We start from the raw sequence: 17,149 nt of genomic DNA on the forward strand, positions 1-17,149 counted from the left end.
GAGATTCTAACTGTCGTAGCACAGTTTAAGAACACATGCCAATTGCTATTTACTATTTTGAAAATTCTGTAGAAATTAGTTGCTTACAGCAAGAAGTGTCCTCCCATGTAACATTTTCCTCTCAATTGAATGTGAAAAATGTAAATTTCATAACAGCATTATTTTTTCAGGTTTAATTCTAATAATATTTTGCTTTTCTTCATGTTCAGGTTAATAAAAGCATTTTCTTCTTCAAAAATATAAAAATAAAAGTACGAGTACCTGATGGGTTGAAATTCCTAGAAATATTTGGTAAACTCGGGTCATACATGCTAAAGGCAAGCCTATATAAACCTATAATCAGAAAAATGTGTGCAATTTGTAGATATTTATACAGAAAAATATGTTCACATATATACATGTATGTGAAGAAACACATGAAAGTATCATGAAAACATGTCACACATCCCACATGTCAATGCTGATCATGATGCTCCAAACTGAGAGAAAATAATATGTCCTACTGATCAGTTTCTGCTGCATATCCAAATGCCTACACAATGCCTTATAAAGAAAGAAAATTTATTGAACTACATTCTGGAGATTCAGGAGCATGGTGCCTGCATCTGCTCAGCTCTGGTGAGGGCCTCATAGGAGATGGAATTACAAAGGTAAAAACAAGTACAATAGAGACCACAGAGCAGAACTTGAGTAAGAGACAGTGGAGACAGCTGCACTGGCTATAGTAAACACATGTTCACATGGAAACTAATAACCCATCATTAATCCCTGCCAAGGTGACCTTCCCATGACCAACCACCTTTTATTGCATCCACTTCTCAAAGGTTTCACCACACAACAAATCACACTGGGGTAAAAACTTCCAACACGTGGAATTTAGGTTGGAAACATAAATCACATCCATACTAGAACATGTGTGCATCAAGGGAGAAATACTAGAATTGTTTGAAATTTCTGCAGTTAGATTCTATCATCAACAACATGGGAAAATACAAATTTGAAGCATATGGTTTTTCTTTTTTTTTAATTGATTTTCTCTTTTTAAATACATGCAGTGGAATGCATTACAATTCTTATTACACATATAGAGCACAATTTTTTATATCTTTGTATGTAAAGTATGTTCACACCAATTCATGCCTTTATACATGTACCTTGTGGGGATTATTTGCATTACAATTCTTATTACACATATATACCACATTTTTTCATATCTCTGTTTGTATATAAAGTATGTTGACACCCAATTTGAGTCTTCACACATGTACTTTGGATAATGATGTCCATCACATTCCACCATCCTCACTAATCCCTTTCCCTCTCACCCCTCTTCCCTATCTAGAGTTCGTCAATTCCTCCCATGTTCCCCCTCCCTACCCCACTATGAGTCAGTCTCCTTATATCAGAGAAAACATTCACCATTTGTTTATTTGGGATTAGCTAACTGCACTTAGCATTATCTTCTGCAACACCATCTGTTTACCTGCAAATTCCAGAAGCATTTGGAATTTTCAAAGTCAAATATAAAACAGATGATGTTGAATGATTTTATTTATGTAAAGTGCAGAACGTTGAAAGTGATCTCTAATGTTTGAGGTCACATACTGGTCACTATTGGAAACACATACAGGAAAGAGGAATCATACCAATTAGGATATTGTTACCATGTAGCAGCTGCTTGCACAGGTGTTTTCAATTTGTGAAATTTGATTAGAAACACATGCCAACACATACATACAAACGTTTCAAAGATACATGTCACTTATTCAATATTAAGTAGTGAACTAAAATTTATTAGTACACAGTGTTGTAAACAAACAAGGTAGACATTAAATAAAGGTAAAACCTAATTAGCTTATGAAAAGAAGAAATATTGCATTGTGAAAATCACAGCACAGAAATCAATAAATTCAATATAAGCTGTTTAATAAAGAGGCCATCGGTAGACCTTTGCTTCCCATCTTGTCCAAGATTACATGAAAAATGTCTCATTTCATTGCAAAAGACTTGATAGTGTTCATTTTGAGATTTCCTTCAAAAGACACAGGGAAACATAAACATAATATGTAGATAAATGAAAAATATGTATCACTTGTAAATAAAGTAAAATAAAGAAAGCAGATTTTATGCTGAAGAATTTGGCTGTTGTTGTAATTGGTCTGAAATTTATATTTATTACATCTACTTTTCCCAAAATATTGATATTGTTGGGTGGACAATAAAGCCAAACCTAAGTGGTATACATGTGCACTTACTCAGGTACAGATACACACACACACACACACACACACACACACACACACACACACACACATGCACACACTGTAATAAAAAGCACATGTGTGTTGATTGTCATTCTTAGATATATAACTGTATCACTATTTTAATTTGGGAGTACAAATGAAAAAACAAGAAAGAATTGTGCAAAGCCTACAATTTACATGTTCCTCCTGACATCAGGGATTTTCCTATTCCTTATTCCAGAAAGACTGAGCCTGGATGCACTGAAGTTCCTGCTCATAAGGAGAAAGGGGCTGACAGCTGGGAAACTGACAGCAACTATTGCACCCATCTTTACCAGCAGCCAGTGGGGATTATAAATAATAATCATACAAATTTGGAAGATGCAGGAAAGTGTATAAAAAGACACAAAAGTGCTCACCAGGAGGAGGATGGTTTTGGTGGCTCTGGACTCAGGGGAGGACCTCAGGGAGCTGGTCTTGTGAACATACTTCATTCTCTGCTTGTGCCTGTGCAGGATGAGCACCATGGAGCTGCTGGCCCAGAGCATGAGCGCCACACACAGGGCATCAGGGAATGTCAGCAATGCAGAATGCAATAATTGTGAGGTTTTGTCAGTGTGAACAGAAGAACAGTATCCATAATCTTTCATGATTGTGATATTATTGTTGCTCCTTTTTCCAGTCATATGCGAAATAATTATAATATTTACAAGCAGGTACAGAATCCAGCTCAGGTATATGGAGAAACCAATGTATTTAGAAGCTTTCACTTTAAGCTCTGAACAACTGGAGTTCTCAGGACTGATCTTCATGGCCTGAAAGACACTCAGGAGGCAGGTGCTGCCAATGGACACACCCCTGCCCACCCTGTGAAGATAGAAAAGCAGCTTGCATCCAAAATCACGGAGGAAATCTTTCACTCCAAAAGCTGCCACTGTCTGGGGAACTCCTCTACACAGGAGAGCTAACAAGTTGGCCACAAGCAAATGCTGAATCATGAAGTCTGTGTGTCTTACCTTGAACCCCATGAGGTAATGGACCAGGAAATGGAGGAGAAGAGAGGAATTACCCAGAGCTCCAACCACAGTCTGTGACAGGAAGATGATACCTACAGCCACTTCACTGGCTGCCATCCTGCCAGTTCCCTGGTATCCCAGCCAGAGGGTCCTGGAGGAAAACAGGAGGCCTGGGCTGCACGTGTCCTATCAACCAATATCCATTATTTCCCACACTCCAGAGTTTATACTCTGAAAACTTATTTAAGGTTTTATTTTCACTAGCAGGTTTTAATGAGGTTCATGACTAGTTAAGAAGGAAGTGTGTGAAAATCCTTGTTGTGAAGACAAAACATGGTGATTCCTGAATCTTCATGACACGACTCAGGGGCTGAGATGACCGGGAGAATTTGTGCACACACATGTTAAGTCTCTGTCCAGACTCATACTCTGATCAGGTGCACAGTGGGGTCTTGAACCTGGCTGAGCATTAACTAAGAGCATAGCATGAACCATGATGCTTTCCTAAAGGTTGTGAGCAGGTTCTTCTATCAATCCAGCTCATAGTTACTTTCATTTGACTATATTCCTATTGCCTTCAAAACCAATAGTATTGTTTAACTTTTCATTGTAAAATGTTTTGATTTAGATGTAAATATTTATTCTATGTACAAGGTCAATTATGAAGGAACATTTTGATATTTTAATACCTGCAGATGCACTGAGGGAACTCTAGCCCTGCAGGTACCTGTCCCATGGTAAGCTATCTGCAGTGAGGCAGGAATGGCTGCACATCAGGACAGCTACCATATGACTCATGTGGTTATGTTTTAGGAGCACAGCTCAGTGGCCCCTGTGATAGGAATTTTGCCACATTCCCAGGCCATGCACTGTTTCTTGGAATACCAAGAAGTAACACATGATTAAAGAGCATAGTGTAGAAGCAAAATATCCGCTTCTTCAGAAGATACAAATATGAGTTGTTTAATATCTAAGAAAAAATTCCAAGAGGTAAGATTATTAAATGATACTACAATAGGATCCATCCATGAAAATTGGTATGTGTGGTCATTTAAAAATCAAAATACTAGAATTTCTGCATTGATTTGACTGAATATATTTAACAAAATTTATTGGGTAAAAAAATTAGGTTCACATGCTAGTGAACACATGGTGAAGAGCTTTCCTGTGTCCCCTGCACATTCATACCCTGCTCCACTATAAGATTCCTATGCCACATGGGGCATTCACTACAATCAGAAGATATCCCACAGGAAAAAAAATATAAAGCTGTTACAGGTAATACTGGAATTCTGTAATAACTTGTTTACTTTTCCATACATGTTCCTTTCCACAGTATAGAGAAATCAACTCACTATCCTTGAATTCTTACGCTTTCAGAATTGCTACAATTACTCTCTCTGTTGGCTGCACCATGCTGAGAGTCAGAGAAAATGTTCTGCCCAAGCAGTCACCATCAGCTCTCTCTCTGCACAGGACTAAGAAGATTCCTGTCAGCTCCTCCTACTCCACACACAGGCAGGAGATACTATGAGTCTGGACCTAGAAATCATGAAGATTTAGTGTAGACTTCCTGTGAGGGAAACTGAGCAGCTGGGTGACTTTAAAACAACCTCCTTGTGCACCTTGAAAATCACATTTAATTTTCACTTGGACTAAACCACAGCAATCCCCGTCAGTAAGAAGCACAATGAGTTAACTAGGATCCATGGTGGTTTGGCATTTAGGATAGGATCCTTTTATCTTTGCTACCTGGAGCCATTCTTCATTAACCACTCTAATACTTGTGTGACTCTGGCTTTTGTAGGGCTCAACTGAGTGTCCCCTTTTCAGCTGTGGTCACTTACCCAGACTCTTGATGGGTCTCTTCCCACAGATGCTGCTCTCACACTCACCCTGAGTCACTCTCCAGGCTCTTCCTCTCTGCCAGGATGGTGACCTCAGTGCAGAGGCCTCTCTGACCAACATGTGTGCTGCAGGGAGGTAGCCAGGTCCTGAGATATGGGTCTGTGGCTCTGTGACCTCACCTCCCCTGGGACCTGCAATTACCACTGTGTCAGCAGCAGCAATGGCTGTGCAGGGTGGGGGGACTGAGGACACTGCTGGAAACTTTATCCCAGGTGTCACTTATGAAAAACAATTTTAAACTTTCTTCATAACATGTCTTCAGAGGATATTCTAGTGTTTGGAGAGACTCTTACTTATCCATGATCCTGGGAGACCAACAGGGTGTCACTTGGAGGGGCTGGGAAGTACTGAGGCCTGTCATTTGAAGGGCTGGCAGTGAGCTTTGCATGTCTCATTATATTTCTTCCTTCCCTGGGAAGATTTTTACCCCAAATCTAGTTGCTTCCTGTTCTTCATTACAATGAATGGCATGATATTGAAGGTATGAGCAGAGAAATGAAATAAGGGAAAACTCATAGGAAGGATGTTAACACAGGTGTAAGGAAAAGAAAGAATATGAAGCTAGTATCACCCTGGAAGTTACTGGATTCTTCTGCACAAATATGGGTAAATTCATTGGATAAATTTATGTAATTGAATGTTAATTTATATTCTACTTTGTGAATAAATACGTCCTCCCAATATTGACTGCCACTACTGAAAGGGGGAGGAACAGAACAATATCGCTCACACAGAAAGAAGTAAAAGTCTCCTTCAAAAATGACATCAGCCAGATCAGTTCGACTTGTCTGAGCCAAGATTTCTGTCATATCAAATCTAATATTAATTTACTAATTAACATTAGTAACATTAATTTCCAATTAATTATAAATTACTTATAATGGTATTAATAATTACTAATATTAATTCATCCCTGCAAGGACAATATATACACTGAGATACCTTAAGAAGTGCTGTGAGATTTACCATCCAGGTGAAAACCTGTGGTGTGAACACAGGTGTTTGGGGCAGTGACACTCAATGGGAGTTATATTGAAGTGGTTAAAATAATAAGGACATGATGAAATGGTAGACTGGAAAACAGGCCTGAATTGGGTGTTGAGAAGGCTGAGGGTGGACCTTGGACATTCGGTTGTGTGGGGCCCAGGGGGGTGGACTGAGGTAATGGAGTTGAGCGTGGATACAAGAGAAGACAGAGCTCTGATTATGAGTCTTATTGGGTTAATGGAAGGCAAAGGGCTGTCCTGGGGCCACCAGGAGAGACATCACTGAGGAACGGACATTAAATATGACACAACACAGCTGTGGGAGGCCATCCTCACATGTGATTTGAGTTACCTCCCTTACTGGATGAGAGGTACTTAGACACAGCTGTGTCAGAGCTTTCCCTACCCTTTTCCAAGACCGAGGGCTTGTCCATGCAGAGGCGTGTCTGGCCACTGCCCTGAAGACCCAATAGTAACCTCTCACCTTGGGATGCTGCCCCCCCTTAACCTTCATTGGATGGGATTTTCTCTGGAATTTTTTGTTCCCCAATAAAAGTCCACTCCCTGTCATGTTCTCCCTCTCTTGCTAGTCTCTTCTGTACTGCATTAGGTGGCTGGAGGTGAGAGCTAGGAGAAGCCATCCAGGAGCTGGTATTAAAGGTAATTAGAGTCTTGTCTCTTTAATTTAGAACTCCTTAGCATTTACTCATGAATCGAACTCTCTTTAATGAAGCTAGCTCTGGTCGCATGGCGGATGTGGTGCCCCAAGTAAGGCTCATGAGTTAATTGACTAGGTTGAGTTAGGAAGTGTGGTATAGAAATACAGAATTTGTGTCATTTTTAGAGTCATGGAAGTACCAGGCAGTTTTTGAAGTGAAGGGACATTAAAAAAATTTTTAATGATGGGGAATTCAACTTCTACTGATAAAGACATGTATTTGACTATTTTAGAGACAGTAATTAATCAGAAGGGAAAGCAGGTTAAAAAGACTCAGTTGCTACAATTCTTAAACATTGCAGGTGAATTTTGCCCTTGGTTTTGTGACCAAGATTCACCAAATTTACATACATGGGACAAATTAGGAAGGAAATCACATAAAATTTGCCTTTCTAATGAATTACCTGGAAACTTTGAGAATATTCAAAAGGTTTGCACTGCATTAGAGACCTGTCTTTTTTATTACATGGGTGATAGTCCATGGTCCCCTGAAGATCTATTGAAAGGTATTCAGAGAGCCATATTCAAATGGAAAGATTGCCTGAGGCTAAGGAAATCTCTTTTCCTCTAAGTTGGTTAAAAACTAAAACAAATTATATTCAAACAAAAAACCTCGGGGCAAAACCAAAAGTAAAAAACTTAGCCTTGGCTCAACCAAACAGGAGTAGTCCAGAGGAAAACCATAGAGAGGAAAACCATAGAGAGGAGGCCTCCAGGGGGGATAGAAAGTCCTTCTCCCGGAGAGGAAAAGCCAGAGGAGATTCATAGAGAGATAGAAAGTCCTTCTCTTCCACAGACTTAGAAGCTCAGATTCAAGATGGCAATAGGGAAGAATCCCCAGAGGAATCACAGTCTGAAGGAGAGGAATTGGACAATGAAGTCCAGGATTTACCAGGGAATTTTAACAGGCTGTGCTTAATAGCACCTGCCCCATTTGAATTCAGCCATTGTCTGTTGAAAGGACGAATTTTAACAGATACTCTGAACTGGCAATGACTTTTCTTACTCCATTCCAGCAGGCAATTAGAAAGGCACAGGAAGCTGGGGAAGATACTAACAATTTTCAACTCTTCACAGTTTTTAACAGGTTAATGATCAAGACCAGCATGTTTGCATCCACATGGTAATTCCTTTTAAAACTATTAAAGAGTTAAAAAATGCCTGTAAGTTCTACGATTCAAATTCACCATTCATGCAGAGCTTGCTTGAGACTATCTGCTCTCAACCGCTCCCACCAAGTGACTGATTTCCATTGCTAGAGCTTGCTTAAGTGGGGGGAATTTTTTACTTTGGTGGTCATATTGGACAGACTTGTTCAGAGCAGGCAGAAAGTAATCGGAGTCAAGATCTTCAAACACCCGGGGCCATGTTTTTAGGAATGGGTGAATTTCTTGATTTGGAAAGGCAACTAAATTATGAATTTGCAGTGTGTGATCAGATTACAGCCTGTGCAAAACGTGCCTGGAGACAGATTGCCTTCACTGACCAATCTAGCTTAGTTTTGACCAAAGATAAGCAAGGTGCCAATGAACTTTATTCTGATTTTGTAGCGTGGCTCTACCAAACTGCAAATGGCTCCATTGAAGATCCAGGTGCTTGTGAGTATATTGTTAATCAATTGGCATTTGAAAATGCAAATAAATATTGTCAAGATGTTCTCAGTCCCCATAGAAAAAAGGGGACAGTTTCAGAATCACTTGTGTTCTGATATTGACCCAGCCCATTTACGAACAATTACACTTGCAGTGGCTATAAAACAAACTCTGCAGCCCCAAGAATTAGTACGCAGACCCTGTGGGAGATGCTTTCATTGTGGGAGGAATGGCCATTACGTGCAAAATTGTAATGTCCATAATTTTAAGCCCAGGGCTCCCTCTGCTGTTGGTAGCAGATATTACAGAGTTGAAGACCATGTGACAGGCCAAGATTGCGCTGATCAGCCCACCTTCTGGCCCTCATTTCCGCCTAATAGAGAGTCAAAAAACTTCCAGTCAGCCCATCCCCAGGCCAGAAAAACAGGGGAATCAGAAGAAAGGTTGCACAATTTAACATCATCACAGCCAACCATAGAGAGCCACCATTTTTACCCAAGCGGATCTCACAGACAGTTTCTTTATGACCCTCAAATTATCTCCATAGGGAGGATCCTGATGGGAATAGTGGAGTTTTTAAACCTTATATGTTAGAATCCTTACCAGTAAACCTATGGGGAAGAGATATATTAACCAAAATGGAATTATTATTAGTAACTCCAAATTCCATGAGGTCATTTGAGGAAATTAATCAAGGGCTTCTTCCTTGAGACAATGAGGGAACTTATCAGGGAGAGTATCTGATTACAAACCAGTCTCCTCAACAGAGGTTAGTAAATATTCCCAGCCAAAATTTTTACTAAGGGCCCTGAGTGTCTCTCCGATCCAAAAAACAGCAGAAAAGATCACCTGGCTCACAGAAGAGCCTATATGGATTTCTCAGTGGCCCATCTTAGGGGAAAAACTTAAGATAATTTATATGTTAGTTGAGGAACAACTTCAGCCTGGTCATATAGAATCAATGCTTAGTCCTTGGAACACCCCTATCTTTGTTATTAAGAAAAAGTCAGGTAATCGGAGGTTACTACAGGATTTAAGGGCAATAAACCATGCAATTCAGCCTATGGGATCATTTCAGCCCAGACTTCCTTCCCCCACAGAAATTCCCTTAAAATATAGGTTAATGGTAATAGATCTAAAAGATTGTTTTTTCTTGATAAGGTTGCATCCTGAGGATTGTGAAAAATTTGCTATTAGTGTCCCAGCAATTAATTTTAAAGAACCTGTTAAAAGATATTGCTGGAAAGTTTTGCTTCAAGGGAGGCATAATAGTCCAACTATATGTCAAAAATTTGTGGGTCAAGCGATAACTCCTATAAAAAATAACTTTCCTGATGCATATATTATTCATTTTATGGATGATATATTATTGGCTCATGCTAATTCAGAAGTACTTTCAGAAATTTTTACTAAGATAGAGGCTTCACTTACAGTAATGGGTTTGTGCATTGCTCCTCAAAAGATACAAAAGATGCCTCCCTTTCAATATTTAGGTCAGATGATTCAAAGATATACAATCTGTCCTCAAAATCTACAGGTAAAAGTTAAGGAATTACATACCCTTAATGACTTTCAAAAATTATTAGAAGATATTAATTGTCTGAGGCCATCTTTAAAACTAACTACTTCTGATTTAAGTCATTTATTCCAGGTATTGCAAGGAGATTCTTCTCCAACCTCTCTTCATTAGCTGACAATAGAGGCTAGAGCAGCTTTAAAAAAAGGTTGAAAGTACAATTAAAAATGCACAACTTACCAGAAGTAATCCTCAAGAACTAATATATTTATTAATATTTCCAACTGTGCATATCCCTATGGGAGCCATAGGGCAAAGATTAGGAGTTATTGAGTGGATTCATTTAGCCCACTCTCCCCAAAAGACATTAATTCATTTTTAAGACTCTATTGCTCAATTAGTAATTAAAGGCAGAATGAGGGTTTTATAATTAATTGGATCCGAACCTGGTATTATAATTATTCTATTTTCTGTTCAACAAAATATTTGGCTTTTTCAAACTTCTAGTTTATGGCAAATAGCTTTTGCTGATTTTCCTGGTCAGATAGAAAATCATTACACCCGTGATAAAATTATTCAAATTGCATCAATAACACCACTTATTTTTCCAAAGACTGTATGTGCCCAGCCCATAGATGGAGCCCTGTCGGTGTTCACTGATGGTTCAAGCTCAGGTAAAGCACGTTTTTATAGCCATGTTCACACAGAGGTAATACAAATCTCATATACTTTTGTCCAAAGAGCAGAGCCACAAGCTCTTTGTGCCTTAAATTACTTCACAAATGAGCCTATTAATATTTATTCTGACAGCTTATATGCAGTCATAGTTATCAAAAATATTAAAACTTTAGTTATTGGATTTCCCTCATCACAAGAGCTATTTAAATTATTTCATAATCTACAAAAGGTGGTGCAAATGCGAAAATAACCATGTTACAGAGGACACATACAAACTCACACTAATGTTCCAGGATCTTTAACTTCAGGTATAACAGAATTAATAAATTGATAGCTGTTTGTCAACAGATGTCTCCATATGATTGTGCACAAGCTTCGCATTCCTTGAATCTTCAGAATGCTTCTAGCTTATGTAAGAAAAAAAATTAATATTACTAGAGAACAAGCTCGTCAAATTATAAGTCACTGCCCTAAGTGTGTATTTCACACTCCATCTCTGCCATCAGGGGAAATCCCCATGGATTAAAACCAAATCAAATATGACAAATGGATGTAACTCATATTCCTCTATTTGGTAAACTTGTTATGTACATGTAATAGTTGATACACATTCCAGATTTTTTGCCACAGCACATACAAAGGAAAATACTCAACATGTAATTTCTCATTGTCTAGGAGCCTTTGTTGTGTTAGGATGCCCTTTATAGATTAAAACAGATAATGCACCAGGTTATGTAAGCTCTTCTTTTCAACAATTTTGCCAAGAGTTTCAAATTGACCATAAAACAGGGATTTCTTATAACCCCCAAAGTCAAGCCATTATGGAATGAGCTCATTTATTTATTAAGCTACAATTACAAAAATTAAAAGGTAGGAATAGGTTTATGACCCCCCAAAAAATAGCCTCAACCATGCCTTGTTTATTTTAATTTTTTTTAAATTGTGACGCAGAAGGTCACACTGCAGCTGAGAGACACATGTCTTCCACAACAACAGGCCCTTTAGGCAGAGTTTTCTGGAAAGACTTACAGACTGGTCAATGGAAAGGCCTAGATCCAGTGATTATGCTGGGCAGAGGTCATGCTTGTATTTTTCCAGAAGGTGCTTTCCGTCCTATCTGGGTGCCTGAACACACAATCAGATATGGAAGAGATAGAACCGAGATTTCAAGGACTGAAAATAGACCCAGAGAAGCCTCCACTCAAAAGGAAGTGATATCGAAAAAGAATGAAGAGGAAGCAGCATGACCTAGCTGAAAAGCTGATACCATGGGAAGATGTGAAGAAGCTGACAAAACACGATTCATGAATAATTCAACTCCTAGGAAGGAATGAGACTTCATTGATGATGGTAGCTACAGTGATTGCTCTGCGGGGCTGTCAGGTAAAAGGGAGTCAAGGAGACACTTACTGGATATATTTCCCAAATCCATCCCTGGAACATCCAGAAGTGTGGACTAGAGAGTCTATTCCAGTGTTTAATAATGATTCATTCATGATGGGAGGATTTACAGATACTCATATTATTCCCAATCATATGACTAGATTTAATCATTCTGGCTATAGTGCCCAATTACCTTTGTGTTGGCCCCATGATAAACAGGCTGGCTGGCTGAGAGTATCACTTGAGGAAAACACGGTGATTGGGAGACCTAGACTGACTTATCATACTATTTATGGAGACATAAAACCTTATATTAGATCTGTTATCAAAGTGGGACTTTCCCATAACAAACCAGTCTTTTCTGCAAAACCTCCACGAATACCTTATTGTCCAAATAGTTCTACAATTGAGATTAGCACTTTTCCTTGATGGATAGAATGTGTAAATACTTTTCCAGTACAACATAAGGTGTCTAAAGATAGTGGGTATATTTTAGACTGGCCTCCAAAAATTGATAAAAGACAATTATGAAAAAAAATCTGATATGACATCTGCAGAATTTGTTAGTAATATTTTGACTTATAGTGAGGGTGGTATTCAAAAAGATGTTTGGCACTTAATTGCTACCTCAGAGTACTTACATTTTACACACAAGCATTAACCAAAATTTTTTGGCAAGAGCTGTAAGGAGGGATCTTGCTATGGCTTATGAGCCTATGTCCCAATCTCCCTATGTTTTAATCATTGGAAATGTAAAAGTTAAATGGATAGATGACAGATATGTTATAACATGTAACAAATGTAACCTAACCAATTATATTACTAGATATAATAGAGGAAAAGGAGTGCTGGTACTTCATCAGCCCTCTTTTGTTTTATTGCCTGCTAATATTTCAGAACCATGGTACACTGATGCTGATTTTCAAGTCTTACAGCAAATCCTTACCCAGCTAACGAGACCTAGATGTGCTATTGGAATTATAATTGTGGGAGTTTGGGTCTTGGTTTCTTTCATTGCATCCACTGTCACAACCTCAATAACTTTATTTCAAAATATTCAACATGCAAAATTTCTTAATAATTTAGCCCAAAATACATCCAAGGCTCTGCACAATCAAGTAAATATTGATGAAAGGATTGAGATTAAGTTAAACACCTTAGAGGCGACTGTTCTAAATATAGGTAATGAACTTTCAGCTTTAAAGTTTAAAGAAAGTCTTAAATGCCACACAAGTTATAAATGTGTGTGTGTGTTACAGCTGCCAAGTACAATGCTTCTCTCTAGGATTGGGAGAAGGTTAAGAACCATTTGTTTGGTATTTGGCAAAATAATAATAATAGCTTGGATCTTTTGGAACTCCATCATCATATCCAAGATATAATAGAGCTGACTTTTCAGATCCTTCTTCTTTGGCTAATCCAATATTGAAGGAATTAAGTGGATTTAACCCTGGAAATATTCTTGAACTCTTGGCCTGTTACATTATTTTATTGTTCTCTTTGCTGTTAATTCTTTTTTTGTGTAGTAATTTTAGGATGGCGAGTCTTCAGAGTGAGAGTGCAGAGTTCCAAGAGAGTAAATCATTACCTGCTTTCCAAAAGAAAAAAGGGGGAATATGTGGAAGGCCATCCTCACACGTGATTTGAATTACCTCCCTGGTTGGGTGAGAGGTGCTTAGACACAGCTGTGTCATAGCCTTCCCCACCCTTCTCCAGGTCCAAGGGTTTGTCTGTCTGCCCACTGCACCAATAACCCAATCATCACCCCTGACCTTAAGATGCTGCCCCCCTTAACCTTCATTGGATGGGATTTTCCCTGGAATTTCTTGTTCCCCAATAAAAGTCCACTCCCTGGAGTGTTCTCCCTCTGTCACTCATCTCTTCAATAAACCTTGCTACTGCATTAGGTGCCTGGAGATGGGAGCTAGGAGAAGCCAACCCAAAGCTGGTTTTAAAGGTAATTAGAGTCTTGTCTCTTTAATTTAAAACCCCTAGCATTTACTCATGAATCGAACCTTCTTTAATGAAGCCAGTGCTGGTCAAGTGGCAGACACAGCTGTGTGGGGGTTGGGTGTGGAATGGATTCATGTCTCTGAGGGATGGAGGAGCTTCAGTATGTGGCTACAGCTCAGAGTGAGGAGCCAAGCCTGCCTGAACAGTAGAGGAACATGTGTTCATACTCAGCCCTGCTTATGGAGGGGTGACTGATAACTGAATTGTGTACATTTTTGTTGTACATGAGGAGCTCACATGGGTAGATACTATGGAATAATTACTGAAAACCAGTTAATTTATCTACCTATCATGGATATATTTAACTTGTGTGGGGGACATTGAAGATCTCTCAACAAATTTCAAGAACACAACCTTGTCTTGCTAACTGCAGTTTCTATGTTGTACAGCAGATCCCAGAGTTCATTCATGTGGCAATAGAACTCTGTGCCCTTCCAACCAGCTCCCCATGTCTCTCACTAACCATCTCTTTACAATACTCATTCCACTCTTTTTCTGTGAAGTTTACTCTTTTAGAAGCCACATGGGTGAGATCAAGCAGTATTCTTTTTTGTTGTTTATTTTGTTGTTGTTGTTTTGGCAGTGCTGGGGATTAAACCCAGACCTTGTGCATCTGAGACAAGCACTCTACCAAGTGAGTTATATCCCAGAACCTCCAACAGTATTCTTATTTCCAATTACATGCTGCCCTCCAGAATCATTGGTCAGCACAGGGGCAGGATTTTCCTGGGTAGAAGGCTCAGTACCATTCCCCTGCATGTTAATGGACACACCACCTCTCCTACACACCTGCACACCCTGGTGGACATCACATCTCACCTTGCTGCTGTCTTGCCTGTTGTGAACAGTGCTGCAGTGAACCTGGAGGTGCAGACATCTTGTTGACTATGAATACTTTCCTTTAGATGCACAGCAGGGAGTGCGATTGCTGCCCCACAGGTGAGTTTTACTCTCCATTTTCAGAGGCATCCTCCTGCGCTTTTCCATGGTGGGTGTGCCAGGTTACCTGATCTCCCACATAATCTTCCCAAGGTTGACTTGCCCCATATTCCTGCCAACACTTGTTTTCTCTGGTGTTTTTCATATTAATCATCCCAACACTTTGTGGGGTAATATCTCCTTATATTTTTGTGCATTTTATAGATTAGTCTCTACAAGCAAAATTGACATATATGCTGGCCACTCTGTCTTCTTGAAAACTACATATACTCACATACTTTGTCCAATTTAAAAATGATAAATTTTACTGTGAATATTAAATTAGAAAACAGGACACCATAAATATAGCAAAATGGTCACTAGAATAGAACAAACTCATCCAAAGTCTCCCATAAATACACATGTCAAGAACACTAATCATGTGATTATGTGGTAAAAATGCTATTCAGAATACAGAACCTCTAACATAGTCAGTATATTATACCTGAGATTTCCTTAACTGTTCACCCTATTTCCTATCTGGTGGGTTTTTACCCACAGCCATGGGTAGATGAATATTTATATGAATCCCATGTTCTGTGGAGTCACTTTCTTCCTTTAAGAGATTGCCAGCTCTGGCAGAGCTAGTCTTCCCAAGGCTGGGGCCACCTTGACTATCCCCAAACTGCAAATAACAAGAACATCTAAAAAATATAATGAGTCCAGTGATTAACAGTTGTCAAATAGACTAATACAGACAAAAACTGAACTGAAAGCCACACAGAAGAGTTTGAAAAACACTTGTGGTCACATAGGGCCCTTTTTTCAAATATACTTCATGTGTTCCTCTTTCCCACATCTTGATCTGAACACTCTTCTATGCAGCTCTAGATACCCAGGTCTTCCTAGGTGACCTGAGGACAGGGAGAAAGAAGCAACAGAGAGGGAAATCTCTCTTGCAGCAAGCATGTTTGCAGTAGAGGTCAGATCACTCTTTTTCCAGGTGGTCACAAAAAAAAAAGTTCCTCCTGCATCTGCCTCAGCATGATGTCTGTGTTTGCAGTCTATACCTTCAACTTTGTTTTCTCCCCCTTGTGTTATACCAGATACTGCTTTGTTCTTCTGAGCCAGTGTGCTGTGTTTACCATATCCACTTGTATGAAGTGGATTTAGTCTTTGCCAAGATTGGTGTTGAGTTTGCTTTTCTGCAAAGGAATTTACCATTCTTTCTTTCCTGGGTGGAGTTCACCACTGCCTATGCCTCGCTCTGCCCTTTCATGGAGTTTTGGAAGGGCTCACCCTTCCTTGTAAAAATTGATGACTTTACCACTTGATGTGGTGTGTCTCACAAGGATTTTAATTAGAAGCTTGGTGTCTGATGTGGCAATGTTAAGAGGTTGTGGGACTTTTATTTCTAGGTGTTTTAATTTTGGTGTTATTGTTTTAATTTTCGTGGTATTGTATCTGCAGACACATTAGGAGAGGTTACCAGCAGGGTATTAATATTTTCAGGAAACAGATTAAAATTTTTCCCACTTGGATGGGGCTGCTACAATACCTAAGCACCAGAGACTGGGGTAGGTAATGAAAAGTACATAATCCAGTGGTCTGGTACATAATGTGTGCCTGCACATATCACTGGACCAACAGGGTGTAATGCTAAAAGGACCACTGGGCCACATGTGGAGGGTGCCCTTTAGAGCTGGGCATGAAGATGGAGTCCCAGCAGTCAGGAAGTGGAGAGAAGCTGGAGTGAAGGTGTGCATGTGTCCTTCAAAGAATATGCAAGGCACACAAACTGCAAAAGGAGGTATTTTTAAAATTCTGGACGGTTATTTGACTGAACCCAAAGAATTGAACATCAGTGCAGAAGAGGAGTTATCTAGAGAATTGCAAAAAGCCTTGGCTGTGCTAACAAGCACATCTCATTTCTGACACATGGTAGAGGCCAGCACTGCAGGGGAAGCAGATGGGGTGCAGCTGTGTTGAGGAGACCAGTGAAGGGAGTTAACAGATGAGGACCCTTCCACAGCCTCATGGCATCTGCAGCACACTCTACCTTCCTCCTTGACACAGAGGAGGGTTCTAGGAAGACCAAGCTGCACTTCACACTTGTCCCCTCGGGTGTGGTTTTATTCTAGGAGTTAACTAGCTCACTTATACATATGAATGTATGCC

General features: G+C 39.5%; 1 protein-coding gene across 1 annotated transcript; it reads right to left on the minus strand.

Annotated features, from left to right (window-relative positions):
* Positions 1 to 2,437: 2,437 nt before the first annotated feature.
* LOC143384265 (vomeronasal type-1 receptor 4-like) lies at positions 2,438 to 3,376 on the minus strand. The gene has a single exon (XM_076839309.2). The coding sequence runs from the start codon at positions 3,374 to 3,376 to the stop codon at positions 2,438 to 2,440; it is 939 nt and encodes a 312-aa protein (XP_076695424.2).
* Positions 3,377 to 17,149: the final 13,773 nt, after the last annotated feature.

The sequence above is a fragment of the Callospermophilus lateralis genome, chromosome 18 (assembly GCF_048772815.1).
Source record: "Callospermophilus lateralis isolate mCalLat2 chromosome 18, mCalLat2.hap1, whole genome shotgun sequence".
Lineage (NCBI taxonomy): Eukaryota > Metazoa > Chordata > Mammalia > Rodentia > Sciuridae > Callospermophilus > Callospermophilus lateralis.